At 55.4% G+C, this 19,340-nt stretch overlaps 1 protein-coding gene across 8 annotated transcripts; it reads right to left on the bottom strand.

Annotated features, from left to right (window-relative positions):
• Positions 1 to 18: 18 nt before the first annotated feature.
• On the bottom strand, positions 19 to 15,315 carry NPAS1 (neuronal PAS domain protein 1). Of its 8 annotated transcripts, none has more exons than XM_057492991.1 (12): positions 15,167 to 15,315; positions 13,897 to 14,136; positions 13,248 to 13,483; positions 7,033 to 7,106; positions 6,657 to 6,746; positions 5,055 to 5,229; positions 3,609 to 3,718; positions 3,260 to 3,417; positions 2,613 to 2,719; positions 2,072 to 2,219; positions 1,203 to 1,297; positions 19 to 679 (listed from the first exon to the last, which is right to left on the bottom strand). In XM_057492991.1, the coding sequence occupies exons 2-12, from the start codon at positions 14,016 to 14,018 to the stop codon at positions 216 to 218; spliced, it is 1,779 nt and encodes a 592-aa protein (XP_057348974.1). In that variant the 5' UTR covers positions 14,019 to 14,136; positions 15,167 to 15,315; the 3' UTR covers positions 19 to 215. The 8 variants fall into 8 exon arrangements, with proteins under 8 accessions (XP_057348974.1, XP_036741578.1, XP_036741575.1 ...); XM_036885683.2 differs by having other exon boundaries at positions 3,609 to 3,721; XM_036885680.2 differs by having other exon boundaries at positions 19 to 736; positions 3,609 to 3,721.
• Between the last annotated feature and the right edge of the window lie 4,025 nt (positions 15,316 to 19,340).

Below are 19,340 nucleotides of genomic sequence, written 5' to 3' on the forward strand. Positions count from 1 at the left end.
GGGCAGGAGGAGGGGAGGGGCGGTGGCCTGGGAGGCGACAAAGGCAGGAAGAAAGAGAAAGAAATGTAGAGAGAAGCTCCTTGACCCCCAGAGACCAAGCCAGAGATGGGGTGCAGGCGTTTATTCCAGGAAGAGCTGAAGGGGCTGACAGCCCCGCCCTCTTGGGTTCCCCACCCGTCCCCAGGTTCCAGCTCTGTAAGCAGCTCACTCTGTCCTCAGTCCCCCTTCCGCTGCACCCTGGTGCCTGTGGGCCCCTGGTACGGCAGGCCCAGGGGTGGATAGAAGGCCTCGGGGAGCGTGGGGCCCGGGCCCAGCCTCTGCAGGTGCGGGTATATGAGGCCCAGCTCTGTGGGGCCATAGCGGATGGTGCCAGGTGTGCACAGGCCCCGCATGACTGGGGGCAGGAAGCCTGTGTGGAAGAGGGACGGCGGTGGGTCCCCAGGAGGGGCCAGGCCCCAAGGCCGCACCAGGTCCTGCTTCAGGACCCCTGCCCTGATGACAGAAGTAAACTCAGGCCGAGGCAGGGCTGGGTGGCCAGACGGCTCCTCATCTCCACTGTCTTCTGGGTCTTTAGTCTCCCCTGGGCCAGGCTCCACTTTGATGGGTTTGCCCCTGGCCCCAGGGGCCTTGTCCTTTTCCAGGGGGGCAGTTAGCTTCCCTTCCACCAAAGGCTCTGGCTCTGGAAGAGGAAGATTCAGAAGGCGCTGTGTGCGTCCCTGGCCCTCCGTCTTCCCATCTGTGGAATGAAGTGCGCTCAGTCTAGACATACGGGCTCAGCTGGGGCGGATTTGTCCCCCAGGGGATGTGTGGCAGTGCCTGGAGACATTTTTAGTGCTCACACCTGGGGAGGAGGGTGCTCCTGGCATCTAGCGGGTAGGGGTCAGGCTGTTGCCAAATGCCCACGGTACTCAGGACACTTCCTGGGCTAGGAATGATTGGTCCCCAAGTGGGGACTGAAAAAGCCTGTCCAGACCTGGCTGTCCAGCACCGATGATGGAAATGTTCCATGTCTGCACCATCCGGTGCATTAGCCACTAGCCACGTGTGACTGCCGAGAAATGTGGTGACTAAAACTGAGGAGCTGTGTTTTACATTTTAATTTTAATGTAAATAGCCACATACGCAGGTGGCTTTGGCCTGGACAGCACAGGGCCAAGGGCACCCTTGGAGTTTCCCAGGGGCCAAGGGGAGGTGGCGCTCACCTGGGGGCTCTGGCTCTGGGCTGGACACATCCTCACAGGCCACCCTGGCTGGGAGCTGGAAGGCATCCAGAGGTGTTTGGCCACCCTCGGCTTGGCTGGGGTCAAGACAGATGGGGGTCAGGGGCTCTGGGCCCCCCAGCCTCTGCTGAGGTCACTTGCGGCAGCAAGTGTAGCTCCCCGAGTCTGTGGGTACAGACTCCCCCAACACGGTGAATGTAGAGCCCCCATCCTGAGGCACTTAGGGCTCATCAGCGGGCTCCCCAACTTCAAGTTGGCTTCTAGCCCAATTTGACGCTGTCTTGCAAGAACAGGCCTGTGCAGCCAGTGGCCTCCTGGATGTCACCACCCAAGGGTCCCCTGGGCACGCCATACTCTCTGACCTCAGCATCTTCCTTCCAAACTGCTGCTTTTCACAGGGGCCCAAATCTAGGGCCAGCAAACACCCTCTAGCAGCAGATGGCTGCCTCCCCTCCTCCGCCGGTATTGCCTGGCATTTCCCAGGATCCATCCCAGCCTCCTCCTTGGTCTCCCGGGCCCCGTTTTGTCCTTTATTCAACCAGAAAGGTTGTCCCAAAAAGACTTGATTGTAACCCTGTCTAGCTTTAAACCCTGCCATGGCTCCCCAGTGCCCCAGAGTCAAGTCCAGCCCCTTGACCTGGGCCTGAAGCCACTTCAGACCTGCCTTCCTAGAAGATATTGTCACCACCTCCCCACTCTTCTCTGCCTTCTGCAAGCAAGGCCATGCCACCTCCTGGCCTGTCCTCTCATTGTCCCCTCTTTCCCAGCTTGTCCTCTCCCAGAAACCCCCCTGAAAAGCCGCCACCCAAGGGCTCTGAGCCCCCTGTGGGGCAGGTTGGCACAAACCTCACCTGAGCACATGGCTGACCCACAGCACGTGGCGCTCCCCAGGGCTCTTCCCGCTCACAGCCACGGTGGCCACGGACTGCAGCCACACGAAGCCCCCGGCCCGCTGCAGCCAGCGGTAGTACCCAGTCATCACCTGACCCTTGTCCAGCACTGGGCCCAGCCCAGGGACAGGGAGAGACAGGCAGAAAGAGAGAGGGAGAGAGAGGAAGACGGGCGGACAGGGAGATGGGGAGAGAGGGAGAGGGGGAGACAGGAGCAGAAAGGGTGAGGTGGGGCGGGGAGAGGCGCAAAAGGACACGGCGACAGAGAGCGAGTCAGAAGGGCCGAGAGGTACCCAGCAGCCAGGCCCCTGGTCTTCTAAGGGCAGGTCAGAAAGCCCCGCCGCCCCCCTGCCGCCGCCCCCCGGCTGCCTTTCCCGGGCTGGGTTGAGCTCCTGGAGGTGCCCACAGGAGGGCCTGCGGTCGGCCCTGGAGAAGGGCTTTAGGGGCAAGGCTTTGGGGTGCGTGGGTCTGGGGTGCCGGTGGGCAGGGGCGGGGTTCTCACGGTCCAGGTGGCTTTGGCGAATCCTGGCTGCATCCTGTCCGTGGACAAACTGGTAGCAGCTGCGGCCCACTAGCTCGGAGGGCCCCAGGTCCATATGGTCGCCGACTCTGAGGACGGGGGGCGACAGAGGAGGTAGAAGGGGTCCGAGGCCATGGGGTCAGGGAAGAGGGGCAGGGTTGGCTAGAATCAACCGGGATTCAAACCCTTGCTCTGGGCCTCAGTTTTTTCTTCTTTAAAATGGGTATAATAATAGCATCCCTCCTAGGGTGGCTTCAGGCACTCAAGCAGGTGGCAGTCTGGGGCTGCTCAGAGTATCGGGACTATTTCAATATTTACTTTTTCCCCACTGCCAGGTGTAGGAGAGAGTGGATGAGAGATGAAGCCAAGGGAGACATGGGGTCGGGGTGGGGGGACACAGCTCTGCAGAAGGGGGCCCAGAAGGGAGGGTGTGTGCCCGATCGAGCGGGGTCCCTCCCCCATCCCCAGGCCCCACCCTAGCCTTCGGGCCACCTGGGCCTCTCCATTGCTCTTCCACCTCCCGTGGCTCCCCAGTGCCCCAGCCCACAGACCCAGTGCCCTTCTGACTTCCTGTAACCCCAGCTCTTCTGTGCGGCCTCCTCTGCCCGCCTCAGCCCCAACCCCGGTACCTGCTCTCACAAGCAAGGATGGTGAGACCCAGGCTGAGGCGGAAGACGATCATGTGTCCCTGCAGTGGCAGCTCAGCCAGTGGGGCCGGGGGCAACGTGTGGGCGAGGGCCACAAGGCCCAGGGCACGGGCCCGAAGGCGACCGGTGACATGGATGACCTGCAGGTGGTGGGCGTGGCTGGAGGAGGGGCAAGGCGGGGCCAGGGGCCAGGAGGCCATAACCAGGCACCGCCCCTGGCCTGGCTCTGGCTGTCACCCATAGGCTCGGGCCCAGGGACAGAGCTGGCAGGAATGCAGGTGGACAAGGGGATGCAGGAATCAGAAGCTGGGATCAGAGAGCTCACACCCACCTTGTACCCTGAAGCCTTGACATGCAGCCCCCTCTTGGTGAGGGTGGATTTCATGCGGATGAAGAAGGAACGCTCCTGGACCCTGGAGGGGGGCCCCGCGGTGGGGCTGGCTTCTGGGGCGGAGAGTGGAGAAAGGTTATGGGGTCCTGAGGAGAAACCCACAGGCCACCCCTGCCCCCTGCAGAGCTAGCCAGACCCAAGGTCATGGCCACACACACTCAGAGACACACCTAAAGGTTCTAAAAGCTCGCTGACCTTGTACCCTAATCGCTCCTCCGAGCAGCAGCCAGCTGGGTCTTTCTAAAGTTCAGATCTGACCCTGCCCTGACCCTGTCCTGACTCTGCCATGACTTCCCAAGACCCTTGGGAGAAAGCCCAGCTCCTCACTGTGGCCTAAAACTTTGGCAAGAACTTCCTCCTGCTGACACCAGCTCTAGCTACAACCTTCAGGTCTCCAGTCAGACATCTCCTCCTCCAGGAAGCCCTCCCTGAACCCCAGGCTGGGTCAGCCACCCCTCTGGGGTCTCCCAGTCCAGTCCACTCTGGACCATCACTGTCTGGGGAGGGTGCAGTGAGGGCTGTTGTCACTGTGTCCCCAGCCCTGCTGAGCACGGGGTTGGGCACAGAACAGATGCTCAGGGTATAGCCACAAATAAAACTCACAAATAGATTATTTTATCAACCCCATGATACAGTCTTATAAATCTGCTCACACCCAGATGACCCTGGGCTTCAAACTTAGATGCAAACATAATCACACTTCGAGCAGTCCCACGTGTGTCACAGACATCTCCCAAGCTGGCAAGTATTGCTGATGGCACAGATGGGTTTGGTATTTCACCTCATAGTTCCCTGACATCTCAGAGCTGAAGGGAACTCTCAGAGTAATCTCCAACACCCTCCTTCACCAACATGGAGTGGAATTTTCCACTCGAGGGAAGAGTCAGAAGCACAGACTCTGGAGCCCGACAAACCCAGGCTGGAGTCCAGCTTTCATGTAGAGCTGTATGTCCTGGGGGAATGAACTTAACCTCTCTGTGCTGTACTTTAGCTTCCTCCTCTGTATGATGGAGAGAGTAATAGTTCCTGCTTTGTGGACTTGGGGTTAGGATTCAATGAAATTATGTACATAAAGGCACTGGCACATGTAAAAACCCAATAAGCATGGGTTGTTATTATTTACTAAAGCCTCGTTCCACTTGTCACACATAGGCATCTGCCTCCACTCAGCAGCCAGAAGGGTCTTGCTAAAGCACGAATTTTGGGAAGCCAGGCAATTGTAGGGAGCCAAATCTCTGTGTCATAACTTAGAATGACTCACTTTACCAAAACTAGCTTTGCACAACTCTAGCAAGAGCGGTTTCTGTATAAACGCAACAGTTGGATACAGGGTACCCAGTGTGCCCCAATCTACCCTCAGGCCTTCTTTGGGCCTTTCAGAATTACCGATCTCAGAAGTATCCGCAAACGAAGAGGAAGATGAAGAGGAGGACGACGAGGAGGGGACGGAAGGCGAGGTGGGGGGGCCGGGGGTCGTGGCCCGCAGCCCTAGTTGCTCCAGCACCTCGGAGTGGTCCCCGGGGTGGATGTAGTCGAAGACGCTGCTGCCCGTCAGCTCCACCTGCCGGCGAAAGAGGGAAATGCAGGGGGCGAGCGCGCTCAGTCACTGGCCCGCGCGTTCCGCCTCAGGCTCACGCCTACAAGCAGGTGCACTTCACGCCAGTCTTGAATTTTTATTAGAAAAAATTGTTAACCTTTTTAAAAGGAGGATATACACTTAAGCTCTTACCGAGTTCTCTCACTTCAAACCTAGTGAATCATTAAGGATTTTCTGCCCCTGCCTACTCTGTGAAGACGCTGTGCAGTGGGTTGGGGTGGGGGTGTCATAGCTTCTGCCTCCCGGCTTTTGCTTACTCACCACCTCCCTGAAATGAATTACAGGATTGGAAACCAGGACACAAGCAGTGGGATAGTTTTTGAACTTTATAAAGAGGTAGAACCTTTTAATCAGACAGACTTTTACACTCAATTTGCCCCCCAAATCTCTCCAGCAGTACGGTTCTCTTCCCACCTCCCCCGGCCTAGGCCCCCATCTTCTCCCGGCTGTGTTCCTGTCCCAACATCCTCACTGGTCTTCTGGCCTTCAGTCCCCACTTAAATATCCCTCCAGAAGCTACTCACCTAACCGTTGCCCTTCTCCCCTCAGAACCGCCCATGGCTCCCACTGCCCCTGGGCTTGGGGGGTCACATGCTTCCCTCTCTCCCTCATCCCTCCCCTCTGAGCTCCTCTCCTTCCTTAAGCCTCCCCGGACACCAGCTTCAAGCTTTTCCTCCATTCTTCCTCCTCCTCTTACTCTTGTATGTACTCCCCTCCCTTCAGGATCTTCCTCCCCCAGGAATGTCCAACGACTCCCTGAAAAGCTGCTCACAAAGGCCAAATGCACCAGCACTGAATTTTTAAAATTTACCATTTATCAAAATCTTTGTAAAAATGATAAAAGTCGATAACTATTTGTAGCGAACGGATTGGCAAGGCCTAAGATGCCATGAGGAGCCAGGACTCGAGGGATGGGGTTTTCAGTTTTCCCCTGCATTTCTTTAACCTTCCAGCTGCTAGCTACAGGAGCTGTGGCAGGAGCAGTGGGCCGAAATAAAGACAAAACACAGGCCAGTGAACTAAAACACCACAGAAAATCCTCCAAAGCTGGCAAAACCCAAGCCCTTCCCATGTGAATTGCTATAATCCTTTAAAGTTGTTCATAAGAAACAGGCTTTGATAAATGTGGTGGACTTGGCAACCACTCATTGGCAAACTGATCTTTCTGCTAATTTGCTTCTTCAAACTGACCTGTTACTTTCATAACCCTCCTCTGCATGCAAGGAGGAGCCATGTTTGGTGCCATGAGGGGGTTCTAAGGAACATACTTTGGGAACCACAGACCCAGCCTGTTTTTCATGCTGGGTTGGTGAGGCCAGGAGAGAGAAAGGGCATGCATGGGCCAGCAAGAGAACTGAGCCAGTCCAGGCATCCTGCTGCGGGTCTCTTACCTGTGAGAGACCCAGATAGATGGAGACCGTCTCTGAGATGTAGAGGAACTTCCCTTCCTGGTTCAAGGCAAACACAAAGCCATCCAGGGACTAGAGTGGGGAGAGACAGGGATGGGAGGAGAGGAGAGCCTAGCATCTTTCTGTCCAGCCGGCAGGTGGTAATTGGTTCTGAAATCTGGATCCCCACCTAGGATGGATTATTCCGGGGGGAGGGACTTCGGTGGACTTCAGAAGGGGCGGGCAGGAAGGGGGCCTGTCCCCCTGCCCAGCAGCATTCCTCCTCGCAGTCCTGGGATGGATGCAGAGGAAAGAGTGCTGTTCTCAGAGGTGGCCACCAGGTGGCGGCAGAGAGCGGCAGGAATGGAAGGGGCCTCACCTGTAGGATGTGTCCTCCCAGGTGCTGCTCGAAGACTTCTGAGATCAGCGCCATGGGGCCCCTGCGGCCTGGGGCTGGAGGCAGAGGGAGGGGTGAGGCCGAGGCCTGTTGGTCTGACTGACCCCTGGCCTTTTGCATAGGCCCCCAGGGAGCCAGGCTACCGATTTCCCTTTCTTCTCCCCAGTCCTGTAGCCATCCTGGGGTAGTGGGAGCCCAGGGCCCTGTGGCAGAATGATCTAGGGTGTGTGAAGAGGCAAGAGGGATTGAAGTGGGTGGGACAGACGGAAAGACTTAAGACACACAGAGGCAGAGAGACACCAAGGTATGCAAAAGGGAATTCATTCACTCATTCATGCATGCATTCATTCATTCATTTAACAAACTCCCTGAACACCATCTGTGCACAAGGCCCCTTGCTGGGGACACAGATGTGACCCTGACAGCCTGGCTCTGGCCTCATGAGGCATCATTCAGCCCACAGGCAGATAAACAAGCAAGAAACTAATGAATATAGAAAAATCATCATTTGTGGCCAGTGCTGTAAAGAACTGAATAGGTGGTGTGAAATCAAGAAGACTAGGGTAAGGTTTGTTAAAGGAGGGGGCATTTGAGCTCAGACATGAAGGATGAGAAGGAGGAGACGGACAGATAGACAGGGAGAAAGAGAAACAGAGAGACAGACATATTAAGGGACAAAGACACAGACAAATAGATGGGCAGAGATATACAAAGAGCTATGAAGGGATAGAAACAGAGATAAGGACATTACAACTCAATGACAAAAGTCAAATGACCCAATTAAAAAGTGGGTAAAGGACACGAATAGACATTTCTCCAAAGAAGACATACATGTGACCAATAAGCATATGAAAAGATTCTCAGCAGAATTAGTCATTAGCAAAATGCAAATCAAAACCACAATGAGTTATCCCTTCCCACCCACCGGATGGCTAGAACTAAACAAACAAAGAATACAGAAAATAAGTGTTGGCGAGGATGTGGGGAAGTGGGAACCCCTGTGCATGGCTGGGGGAAATGCAAATGACGCAGCTGCCATAGGAAACAGTTTAGCAGCTCCACAATGAGTTTAACAGAATTATCATGTGATTCAGCAATTCCACTCCTAGGTGTTTACCCCAGAGTTGGAAGCAGGTGCTCTAACAAATACTTGTACATAAGTGTCCATGATGGCATTATTGCTAGTAGCCAAAACTTGGTAACAGTCCAAATGTCCAATAACTGATGAATGGAGAAACAAAATGTACTATGTTCATAGCATGGAATATTATTCAGCCATAACAAAGGAACACATGCTAAATATATGAATGAATTTTGAAAACATTAGGCTGAGGGAAAGAAGCCAGACATAAATGTAGGATTCCATTTATATGAAATGTCCAGAAGAGGCATACAGACAGAAAGCGGACTGGCAGCTGCCAGGAGCTGGGCAGAGGGAGGAGGCAAGAGGGGGTGCCTGCTGGTGGGTTTCAGGGTTTTTGGGGGGCGATGAAAATGTTTTCGACTAGGTAGACATGATGGTTGCACAACATTGTGAATGTAGTAAGTGATGCTGAATTGTACACTTTAAATTGGTGAATTTTAAATTGCTGAATTGTACATTAAAAATTGGTGTTCTATAAATTTTACCTCAATAATTTTTTTTAAAGAGATAGGGACAGGAACATATATGGACACAGAGAAATTGAGACAGAGATAGACAAAGAGACGTAAATAGATGGAGAGACAGAGGCAGAGAGCCCCAGTCCCCTGACTCAGCACCTATAGGCAGGAGCAGGGTGACTGGGGATGGGCCGAGGTGCGGGGCATGTTCCCACCCAGGATCTGCTCCCTGACGCTCCAGAGAGAAACCCTCCAAGCGCCCCGTGCCCAGACTGGGGAGCCAGAGGTAGGACTTGGTGACCTCAGTGCTGTCCCTCTTTGTCTGTGAGCCCTGGAACCAGTCCCTTCACCTCTCTGGGCCTCAGTTTCCTCCTCTGTCAAGTGCGTTGCTAAGAGAGCTGACCTCACAGGCTGGCTGAGCATTCAATCAGCTTAAGGAGCAGAAGGGGCGGACCTAGCACGGGCCTGGCACCCAGCAGGTGCTCGGAAACAGAGCTGGGATTAGTATTAATCGTATGATTATTATTGTTATTTCCAGACAATCGAAACAGCAGGCGGTGAAATCCCCGGTCTCCCCCGCAATCAGGAGGCGGCCCCAAGCCCGCCCCCACCCCAATGTCTAGGTCACGCCTCCTCCTCCCAGGAGCACCCCCAGCATCCTCCCGCTGTTCACACCCTTTTCCACCCCCACCCGAAGCTCCAGGAACAATACAGGGGGGATTGATGGGGGACCCCTCCCCCGAGATGCAGCGCGAACCAGTCGGGTGACAAGCGGGAACAATGCCGCCTGCTAATTGTCGCAATTTTCCCCTGTCATTTTTGCTAATTCCTTCATTTTCCCTCCCGCAGGATCAGCCCAGGTCAGAGTGAACGGCTGCAATTAACAGCGTTAATGGGCACGTCGGATGGGGGGGCGTAGGGGAGGGCTCGCTGCGTCCCATTCACCGGTCCTGTTCCCCGGGACGGGAGCCCTGGGGTCTGTCCCCACCACTGGCTGGTGCATCTTATTACCCCACCCACCAAGCCTCCTCCTCCCCCCAACCCACCAACTCCCCGGCTCCTCCCACTGTGTTCCCTCCCCTCCCCTCAAAGGCCTCCGCTCCCGCGGCCCCCGCGCTGGGCAGTTGGCGCTTCGCAACTCCGAGGTCTGACCCCCTCACACCCCAACCCCACCATTATTCATGCATTCAACAAACATTTTTCTGAGTTCTTAACGGAAAACCCAGTTCTGCTAGAGAAGAAACATCGTCGGAGCCGTCATCCTCCTTACACACCCAGGGGGCTGAGAGGAGAAACCGAAGCTTCCGTCAGGCCTGGGGGCCCCCGTTTGCCCTATTCCCAGCTGCCCTCGGCGACTTACTGACGGGGCTGCAGGATTGAGGGGATCTCTGAAGGGGAGTCGCCTGCCACAGGCAGAGTGCCTGGCTCCCGGGGGGCGGGCCTGAGGGCTGGAGGGGGCATTTCTGCCCATATTTTCCTCAACCTCATCTGTGAGCTGGGTCTAGGGGTACAGCGGAATGGGCTCATGCATGTCAGTAGCGCATAGCTGGGTACCCAGTAGGCACCTCATTCCTGAGTCCTGCTACTGTTCTTATCAGTAGTGCTACAGTGGGTACTGATTATCTAGGGCACCCCTATTCTTCTAGGTGAGTCCTTGCCCTTGATGCCTCCCTTTCTCTCACACCCACGTCCATTTTCTGCAAGTCCCCTGGCTGCACCCCACTGCAACATCTGAGTCCCACCACCGCTCATGCCCAGCCGTGCTCTGGCTCAGGGGCCCTGCCTCCCTCCACCCTGGACTGCTGCTGGGACTCCTCACTTTGCTCCCTGCCCAGTGGCCTGCACAGGCTGGTTCCTGTCTGCCTCAGGGCCTTTGCACCGGCTGTTCCCACTGCCTGGAACATGCTTCCTTTTTTTTTTCTCATAGCTTGTTCCCTCACCATGTCTGTCCAGTCTCAGCTCAAAGGTAATTTTCTCAGACAGGAGCAAGTGTGAATTATGCCTAATCTGTGAATTAAGTTGTCACCCCTCCTCCACTTGCCCCATTCCAGTCACCCAGCAAATAGTTAGTGAGCCCTTATTGTGCCCCAGACACTATTCTAGGCTCAGGGAATAAGGTACCATGGGGGAGAGACACAAAAAAAACATGAGAAATAAGAACCATATCATGTCAGGTGACAATGAGTATCTGAAAAGAAATATGGTGGGAAAGGAGGACAGGGAATGCTGGGGCAGGGAAGGGGCTGTAATTTTTAATAGAGTGGTCAGGGAAGGCCTTACTGAAAGAGCTGACATTCAGAGGGAAGGGAATTCCTGGTGGAGGGCATGGCAGGTGCAAAGGCTCTGAGGTGGGAACATGTTTCTGAAGAACAGCCAGGTGGTTAGTGTGTGTGTGGGGAGAGAGTTGAAGAGGTGAGAGGGGTAAAAGATGAGATCAGGGACTTTGTCCTATTCTCGGCTGTGTCCCCAGCACCTAGAACAATGTCTGGTACCAGGAAGGATTCAACGGGTGTGTGTTGAATGCATGATGAATGCTGATGTGGGATCAAGGCTGTCTCCTCCCCAGACTCAGAGGCTAGCCCTTAACATCTGCTGTCCCATTTTACAGATTGTATGTAGACTGAGGCCCAGAGAGGGGCCAAGACCTTCAGGGTAGGACCCACCCCTGGAGACCCACAAAGATGCCACGTATATATGTGCCGTTGTGAAGGTGGGCTCTGGAGCCAGGCTCCTGCCTGGCTGTGTGACACTGGGCAAACAGCTTCACCTCTCTGGGCCTCAGTTTTCCACTTCTATAGAATGGAACCCATCACACTGCCTCCCTCCTAAGATTTTTAAGAGGATTAAGTCAGTGAGAGTGCATAGGCGCTCAGCACGGTGTCGGGCCTGTGTTGTGTATCATTACTGTTATTTCTGAGGAGCGCCTGGGAGCCCCTCCCCTTCAGAGTGGCAGGCGCAATGCTTTGCCGACTTCCACTCAGACGCGGTCCTCAGTTTCCTTGTCTGAACTGTGGAAGCAGGCACTAGGCTTCTTGCTGGAGGCCCTGTAGGGCAAGAGATGCCCCCAGTTTCCTAATTTTGGGGTTAGAGAGGGAGTCTAGGCGGTACACTGTCGGCTGGCCTGCAGGCCTGGGGTTGGTAAAGCCCCACGGTCTGCCGCCTCAGGGCTGGGACCTCGGCAAACCCTTTGGCCCCTTGAATTGCCCATCCAGGCAATGGACTGGGGGGCCGCACGCCGCCGGTCTCTCTGGGCCCCCCCATCTTTCTCCCCCTGGCTCGGGGACAATAGACAAGATGTTTATCCCTCGCCCGCGCACATGTTGTTCGCGGTAATGACAGTAATCAGCGGCGCTAATGCCGCATTCTCTCGGCGCCAGTCAATTCGCCTAATTACCGCCTGGGAAGCCGGATTATTTAAATTTAAATGGTGATTTATTGCGAGTTTAATCAATGCTATTTTCTCTCCTCCCTCCTCCCCTGCGACCAGGGCAGGAGGGGAACTAGAGCCCCTGCAACCCCACCCTAAGGACACCCCATCTTCTGGTGGGGGGGTACCCTGTCCCTGTCAACTGGGACTTCAGGTTAACCCGATTCACTGTCTTCTAGTAATAAGGCGATAGTACACAAGATACAAGTAATAACATAACACTTCCATGTAGCTATCAATAATAAAGTATGAATTATAAAAGATATCTATTGTGTTTTACATATTCTATATTTTTACATATTATAGATTAAAAAAAAATTTCGTTCATGTGTCTTGGCCTCTGGGATGTCAGCCTGTCCACAGCAGGGGTTCTTACCTACTTTGTTTCCTGCTGGGTCCCGAGGGCTCAGGACAGTAACAGGCCCACAGTAGATGCTCAATCAGCCACAGGCCCCTACAACCCTGCAGGTAAGCGCTGGTCACCACAGCCACGGCTCCCCCAGAGCCAGGTAGGCCCCGGGCTCTACACACATGACACTCCTGATCCTCTTCTCAGTTCTCGGGATGGGAGTGGGGGTTTCACCATGATTCCCACTTCACAAATGAGTCTCAGAGAGGTGAGGCCACCTGTCTGGGGCTCACAGTGCTGAGTGGCCCAGCGGGGACAGGGACCCCTGCGAGTTTTTCTGAGGCTCGCGATCTTACACTGTCTCCCTCTGGCTCTCCCAAACCGGGAATTCAGGCTGCAGAGTCCTTGTGTCCCCCCCGGGGCCCTTCAGGTCCCAGTGCCAGAGGTTTCTTGCCCATTAGTGGATGGGACACCCACTTGGGTTCCCACTGTCCTATCTATGGAGCCGCAGGTCTCCTTTAATAATGATTCATCTCCTTTATTAAAAATAATGGCATTTACTAGTGGTCTGATTGCCCGTGTTGCCAGGCCCTTAATTGGGCTAGAATTCATGAAATCGTCTACCTCGTGTGCCTGTTTTACAGATGAATAAACTGAGGCTTGGAGAGTAGAAGCCGTGAGTCCACTGGCTGACTCCAGCCCCGGTGCTCTCTCACCGCTAAGGAGCTGGGTGGGGGCGGGAGGGCACAGCACTGCCCTCTGCCGCGACCGGAGGGCGCCGGGACCCCCGTCCCCGCCCCTCCGCGCATGCGCACTCACCAAGGCCGGCAGGCGGTCCCGCGGCCCGCAGTCCCCAGGGTGGCGCCCCGAGCGCGGCGAAGCGGCGCAGGCGGAGGTAGGTGACGCTCAGCCTCACGATGGATGCCTTGTCCAGCTGGCTCGAGATGGCTCCAGGCAGCGGGAGCAGCTTGGCCAGCTCAAAGAACTCCAGGTTCTCCTTTCCGCGCCGCGAGCGCGCCGCATTCCGAGACTTTTCCTTGCGCTGCGCCTGAAGGCTGGGCGGGCGGCGCGGAGGGGGCGTCAGCGGGAGCCCGGAGCTCAGGGGGCCGGGGCCTGAGGGAAGCCTGGGCCCCCTGGCCTAGGGAACGTGACAGGACGTTGGAAATGGATACCACACTCTGGAGGTGGGGGCAGAACCTGAATGTGAATTCCCCACCCGGACGCGGGGACAGAACCTTGGGAGTAAATAAATCCTGGGGGGAAAGAGAAGGAAGAGGGGAGAGACTAAGAATGGTGGTGTTGGATTCTGAGGAACAGAACGCGGTGGGGGGAGCTTACAGAACCGCGGCGGAATAACTCTGGGTGAGAAATTTTAGCCCCAGGAGGCGGGGCGGAAAGCGGTGTGTGAATTCTCCCGGGACACTTCCTGGGGGCGTGGCTACGGCCCGAGGGGCGGGGCTTTTCTCACCAGGGTCCCGGCTGGGCCTTGACCATGAGCCCCGGCAGAAAGTCCCACGGGACGCTGCTGCCACGACCTCCCCCGCATTTGACCTCGCTTCCGCCGCCACTGCTGGGATAGGAGGCCGCCATCTCGGCGGGGGCTCGCTCAGGAGGGCTCAGGGCAGCCTGCGGGACTCGAGGCCCGCCTCTCCCGCCACGGAAAGGAGCCAAGAGCCCCGCTCAGGGCCTGGGGGTGTCTCCGGGAGACCTGCCGGGGAAACTGAGGTCCGTTCGTTGGTCAGGGTCCCAGCAAGGAGCGACAGCTGGCTGTGCCTCAGTTTCCCCCCCAGGAGGCCCCGGTGCAGAGCCCGTAGCTCTCACCCCGCCCGGCCCCTGGCAAAGCTCAGGGCGAGGACGTGCTCCGCCGCCGCCTCCCCCGCGCCGCCCGCCAGCGCGCCCGCCTCACGCCCGCGCCGGGCCGGCTCCCGCATACCAATAGGCGCACGCGGCGCGCATACGGATCCGACCGGCCCGCGCGCTGCGTGCCAAGCATGCCCAAGCCGGGCGGCTCGCCGGGGCCCAGGCACGCCCGGCTCCAGCCCCCAGAGCCTTCTGCCCCGAGGGTTCGCCCCCGCCCCCCAAACCCATCCCAGGAGTCCGGTTCCCCGGATCTGCGGTGTACCTATTTCCCTGGCTGGGCCAAGGAGGTAGGGACACGGGGGCAGAGGGCAGCGGCCCCACCCCATGCTCTGTCCAGGGACCACCGCCCACCCACCCATCCCCGGCCCCTCGGGAGGGTGCCACGTGTGCGGGCCGCCACATCTCCGCAACCGTAACTTCCTCCCTGAAGATTCGGGAGTGCGAGCCACAGTCCCCGACGCAGTGGCCAGAGCCTCAGCCTGGGGGCGCCTGCAGGATGGACTCGACATTCGGGGCCCAGGTGTCCTGGTATCCAGATTCCCCCAACCAAGAACGTGTTCAATTAAGTCTTAATTCCTCCGGACTGGGCTTATGAATTTCCTCCCTTTACCCCGCCCCGCGTATCCAGGCCGCCCCCAAGTCTCCCAAGCAGGTGTGCAGATGCCCTAGACCTTGGCGTCCAGTACCCAGCCCCCCATTTTTCCAGGACCCAAACACCCATGTACCCCTTCCCCCATCCTCGAGGTCCAGGAGTCCGTTTATCCAAGCTGCCAGGGCACTGGAGTTCCGGCCCTCTATTTCTGCAGGACCCAGGAGTTCCCCATCCCCTCGTGCCAGCCACCAGAGTCCCCTACCCGCAGGACCCACAGCCTCGTTACCTGGTCGCAGGGCAGGCTCCGGGCGCGGCGTGGGGCCGGCCGGGCGGCGCAGAGGGGTGGCCCCATAGACCCGGGCAGGCCGGGCTCGATGGCTGTGGCGCTCGGTTCTCTGCGCCCACCGCGGCCTCGCAGACTTAGAGAAGCGCGGACAGCGCTGGCAGGGGCGGGGCATAGGGAGCCCCGCCCCCGAGTCTCCGCCCCCGCCCCCGTCCCCCACCAGCCCGGCGCCGGCCCCTCCGGCCTTTTCTGAGGTAAGGCTTCCCAGCAAGGGAGTCCTGGACTGTCCCCGTGTCCGAGTCCTCTCACCCCACGGCGGCATCGGGGGGCCTGTCACCTCCCACCAGAACGAGAACCTTGGAGTCGGAGCTTCTGCACTTCGAGGGGGCCCAGGAGTCCGGGCATTATCTACACTCCATGAGGAGGAACTGGCACCTCAGCACCCCCGAGAGGACCTGGTGTTCCAGCAGCCCCTGGGGACAAGGCGGGCACCCTGAACCCAAGCCCCCTGTGGGAATGGAGACCCAGACGTCCTCCAGGAACGCAAATCCAGGCACTCCAGATCCTCCTTTTTCAGGAGAGAACTTGAGGGTGTCAGCATGCCCTCCGACCCCGGACAAAAAGGGGACCCCGCATCCAAGCCTATCTCCCCACCCCCTTATAAGGCCAGGATTTGGCCTCCAGACCTAACCCTTCTCAGGGACCGGGACCCAGGTATAGGAGGAACTTCATAGATCAGGATCCTGGGGTCTTAACCCCCACCCCACCCTGACCTCCTACAGGGATGGAAACCTCCACATCTGAGCTGCCCACTGGGTCATATGTGGAAACTCAACTCCGCACAAAGAACGGAGACCTAGGCGTCTGAGCCAGGACGTCACCAATCTGGTAGGAAGCCCTGCATCTCTCCCACCCAGGACCCGTCAGCAGCCTGGCACAGGGGTCTCCAGGCGTTTAAACGCTCCTAGGAAACCCCAATGAAACGAATTAAAATGGGGCAGGAGTCTTAAGAGAGGCAGGCAGGCAGAGGCTGGCAGAGAGCAGGGGTAGGACAGATGGAGAAACTGAGGCACACACCTCTGAGCAGTCGTGGGCACTGGCTGATGGAAATGCTCTTAAACTCTCTCACGATAACCACAGTTAACAACTAGTTACTAAATGATTACTTAGGTTCTGCCAATCTTTTCCTCCATAGCAAGTTCTGAGCTCGGCACAATGACTAAACTCATTTTACAGCTAGGGAAACTGAGGCATAGGGACTACATAGCCTGGCGGTGATGGTCTCTGAACGAATAATATTTCCTTAATTATCCCCAGAGAGACTTGTTAGGGTGTCAGGCTTGTTAGGGATTCAGGCTCAGATCACTGGCTCCTATCTCCTGACACTACTTGCTGGTTGTATGGCCTGGCAGGTGCCATGCCAGGATTTTTAGAGATGCGCTCATACTGTGCAATTTATTTCTGATCACACCCACAGGGATCTATCTCATCAAGGTTAGAGCCTGGGTATTGGGGGTCAGACCCCACCTCTTCCACTTACTGCTTTATGACCGGTGAGTAACTGAACCTCTCTGGGCCTCAGTTTTTCTCCCTGGTAAAATGAGGATGATTTAATTCTAGTACACACCTCATAGCATAGTTGTGAGCATTAATTAAGTTCCTCAGCAGTGCTCGAACTGTGACCTGGGGACGGGTTCCTCAGACGGTCTCAGGGGGCCTGCCAGGTCAGATTTTCATACCAAGATGATTCCTGCCTTTCACACTTCATTCGCCTGGTGGAGTTTTCCAGAAGCTGCATGATACATGATATCACAACAGACTGAATGCAGAAGCAGCCATGAGGATCTAGCTGTCTTCTATTTTGCCAGACTTTACAGAGATTTGCAAAAGTATAAAAACTATGACACTCTTATCACTAAAATGCCTTGTATTGGGAAATACAGTTTTCATAAAATGTTATTTATGTTAACCTGTAATGGGTTTATTTATTGCTATTTAAAAATGAATGTTATCTTTTAAAACTCTCAGTTTTAATTTCTGATATGGCTTATAAAACAAAAATAGAAGTTCTATGGTCTCCCCTAAGAATGTGAAGAAGTCTAAAATTCCTCTTGCCTATACACCACTCACAGAGTCATGATAGACTCAACACATGCACCATTTTGGGTCTCAGTTTCCCATCTGTGAAATGGGTGAAATGAGTACTATCTGTACTCTTCTGCAGCTCTGGTGATACAGGTGGAAAGAAACAGGGAAGCTCTTTGGCCAGGGTGCATATCAGCCTGGGCCCCAGGAAGAGGGAGCTGGGGCCCTCCAGCTGGGAACCGTCTAGATTCATAGAGTGTTCTTGACAAAGGCTGGAGGAAATCCAGGAGGTTAAAGCAGCACCCGGGGCTGGCAAAACAGTGAGCGGTTACCACTTGGACCCTAAAGGGGAAGAAGAAGGAGCTATTAGGGAATCCTGAGACTGCGGCAGATGAGAATTTCATAGTCTCATATCCAACACCCCCTGCCATAGCCTAGCCTCCCAATCTCTCAAGTACCCCCAGCCTCATGTGTCTAAAGGCACTCATTCAGTAATTCAACAAGCATGTATGGAACAAACGTGTACAAAAACACGTATGAAAGATTGGTCAAAATAAACAGCCCTGTACTATCAAAGATACAGTAAACAATGCCGAAAGATTGCTACCAGGATGGAAAAAAATATGCAAACTATGTAAGAAACAATGGATTGATAGACATTATAAATAAAGAGCACCTACCAATCAATAAGAAAAAGGCAGATGACTCAATATAGGTAATTAATGGGAAAAATTATTAATACCCACAAAGGCAAATCACAAAAAAAAGTGTCAGTGACAAGTGAACATATGAGGAGCTAAACCCTAACAGTAATCAGATAAATTGAAATTTAAAAGACAAGTCATCCTTCTTTGCATGTAGGTGGACTTAAAAAAACTATGATAGTCCCCACATTGAGTGAACATTTGAGGAAATGGGTCCTTTTTTAAGAAGGCAACTTGGTGTTAGCAAGGGGAGATTTATTTTGCCTCCAGAATTCTTTTTTTTTAAAACCATGTATGTGTTAAAGTAGAATACGTAAGTAAATAATGCAGTTCATCAGTCCTAAAAAATGTATGAATACCTATTATGTGTGGGGCTGGGGAGACATCAGTGAACAAGACAGCCAAGGGCCTTCTGGTGGGGGGTGGGGGGGAGGACAAAACAAGTGAACAAACAAGTAAAATAAGATGATCTCTGCTCATACCTGAAGTGTCCTGAAGGATGAAGACTTAGACTGAGGCAAGAGAATGACTGGAGGATACTTACGTTGGTGGAAAGAAGCCTTCTCAGGGAAAGCGACATTTGAGGTATGAGAAGAATCTATGGAAAAACTGCTCCCCAGGGCGGAGGAATGGCAAGTGCAAAGGCCCTGAGGTGGGTGAGGTGGGATGGAGGAACTAAGGAGAAACAAAAGGCCGTGCGTTTCCGGCAGGGAGTGAGCACGGACAAGGGTGCAGGGAGGAGGTGGAGACGTGGGTGCTGCAGTGGGCGGGGACTTGGGAGGAGGGGTCTGGCTTTGGCTGGACCAAGATGAGAAGCGGTTGGTGGGTTTTAGGTTGGGGCCCGATCTGATTCCCTTTTTAAAGACAGTTCTGGCTGCTGGGCGAAGGACTGTCAGCGGGGAGAGTAGAAGTTAGGAGCCCGGTAGAGGAGGAGGCTGGAAAAGTCCTAGCAGGAGGGGACAGCGGCACGACAGGGAGGCAGTGGAGGCGGGAGGTGGTCGAATTTTGGAGACGTTTCAAAGGCAGAGCTGACGGGATTGGCTGGCGGCCGGACGTAAAGGAGGAGCCAGGGGGACGCGGAGGTTTGGTTGGAGTGCCCGGAACGTGGATCTGCCGCTGATCGGGATGAGGCAGGACCGGTAGGAGGAGCCGGTGCTGGGTCTGAGCTCCTAAGGGGGTATGCGTCCTAACATCCGAGGAACCCCTCAGAGCTGAGTTGTCATTGAGACCCCCTGGGACAAACCTGTGACTGCCCGACAACCCCCACGCTTTCACTTCCAGGAAGTCCTAGCGCGTGTCCCACCTGCATCCCGCCTGCTTTCACTCCTGCCCTTTGCAAACATGCAGCGCCCCCAGAGCCAGGCCTTGTTCAAGGCCGAGGTTCCAGA

The sequence above is a fragment of the Manis pentadactyla genome, chromosome 15 (assembly GCF_030020395.1).
Source record: "Manis pentadactyla isolate mManPen7 chromosome 15, mManPen7.hap1, whole genome shotgun sequence".
Lineage (NCBI taxonomy): Eukaryota > Metazoa > Chordata > Mammalia > Pholidota > Manidae > Manis > Manis pentadactyla.

Coding starts and splice junctions, on each gene's coding strand:
- NPAS1 (XM_057492987.1), bottom strand. CDS start 14,018: ATGGCGGCCTCCTATCCCAGCAGTGGCGGCGGAAGCGAGGTCAAATGC. Junction 13,484..13,896: donor AAGGCCCAGCCGGGACCCTG/GTGAGAAAAGCC, acceptor CCGCCCGCCCAG/CCTTCAGGCGCAGCGCAAGG. Junction 2,720..3,259: donor ATCCTTGCTTGTGAGAGCAG/GTACCGGGGTTG, acceptor CCCCGTCCTCAG/AGTCGGCGACCATATGGACC.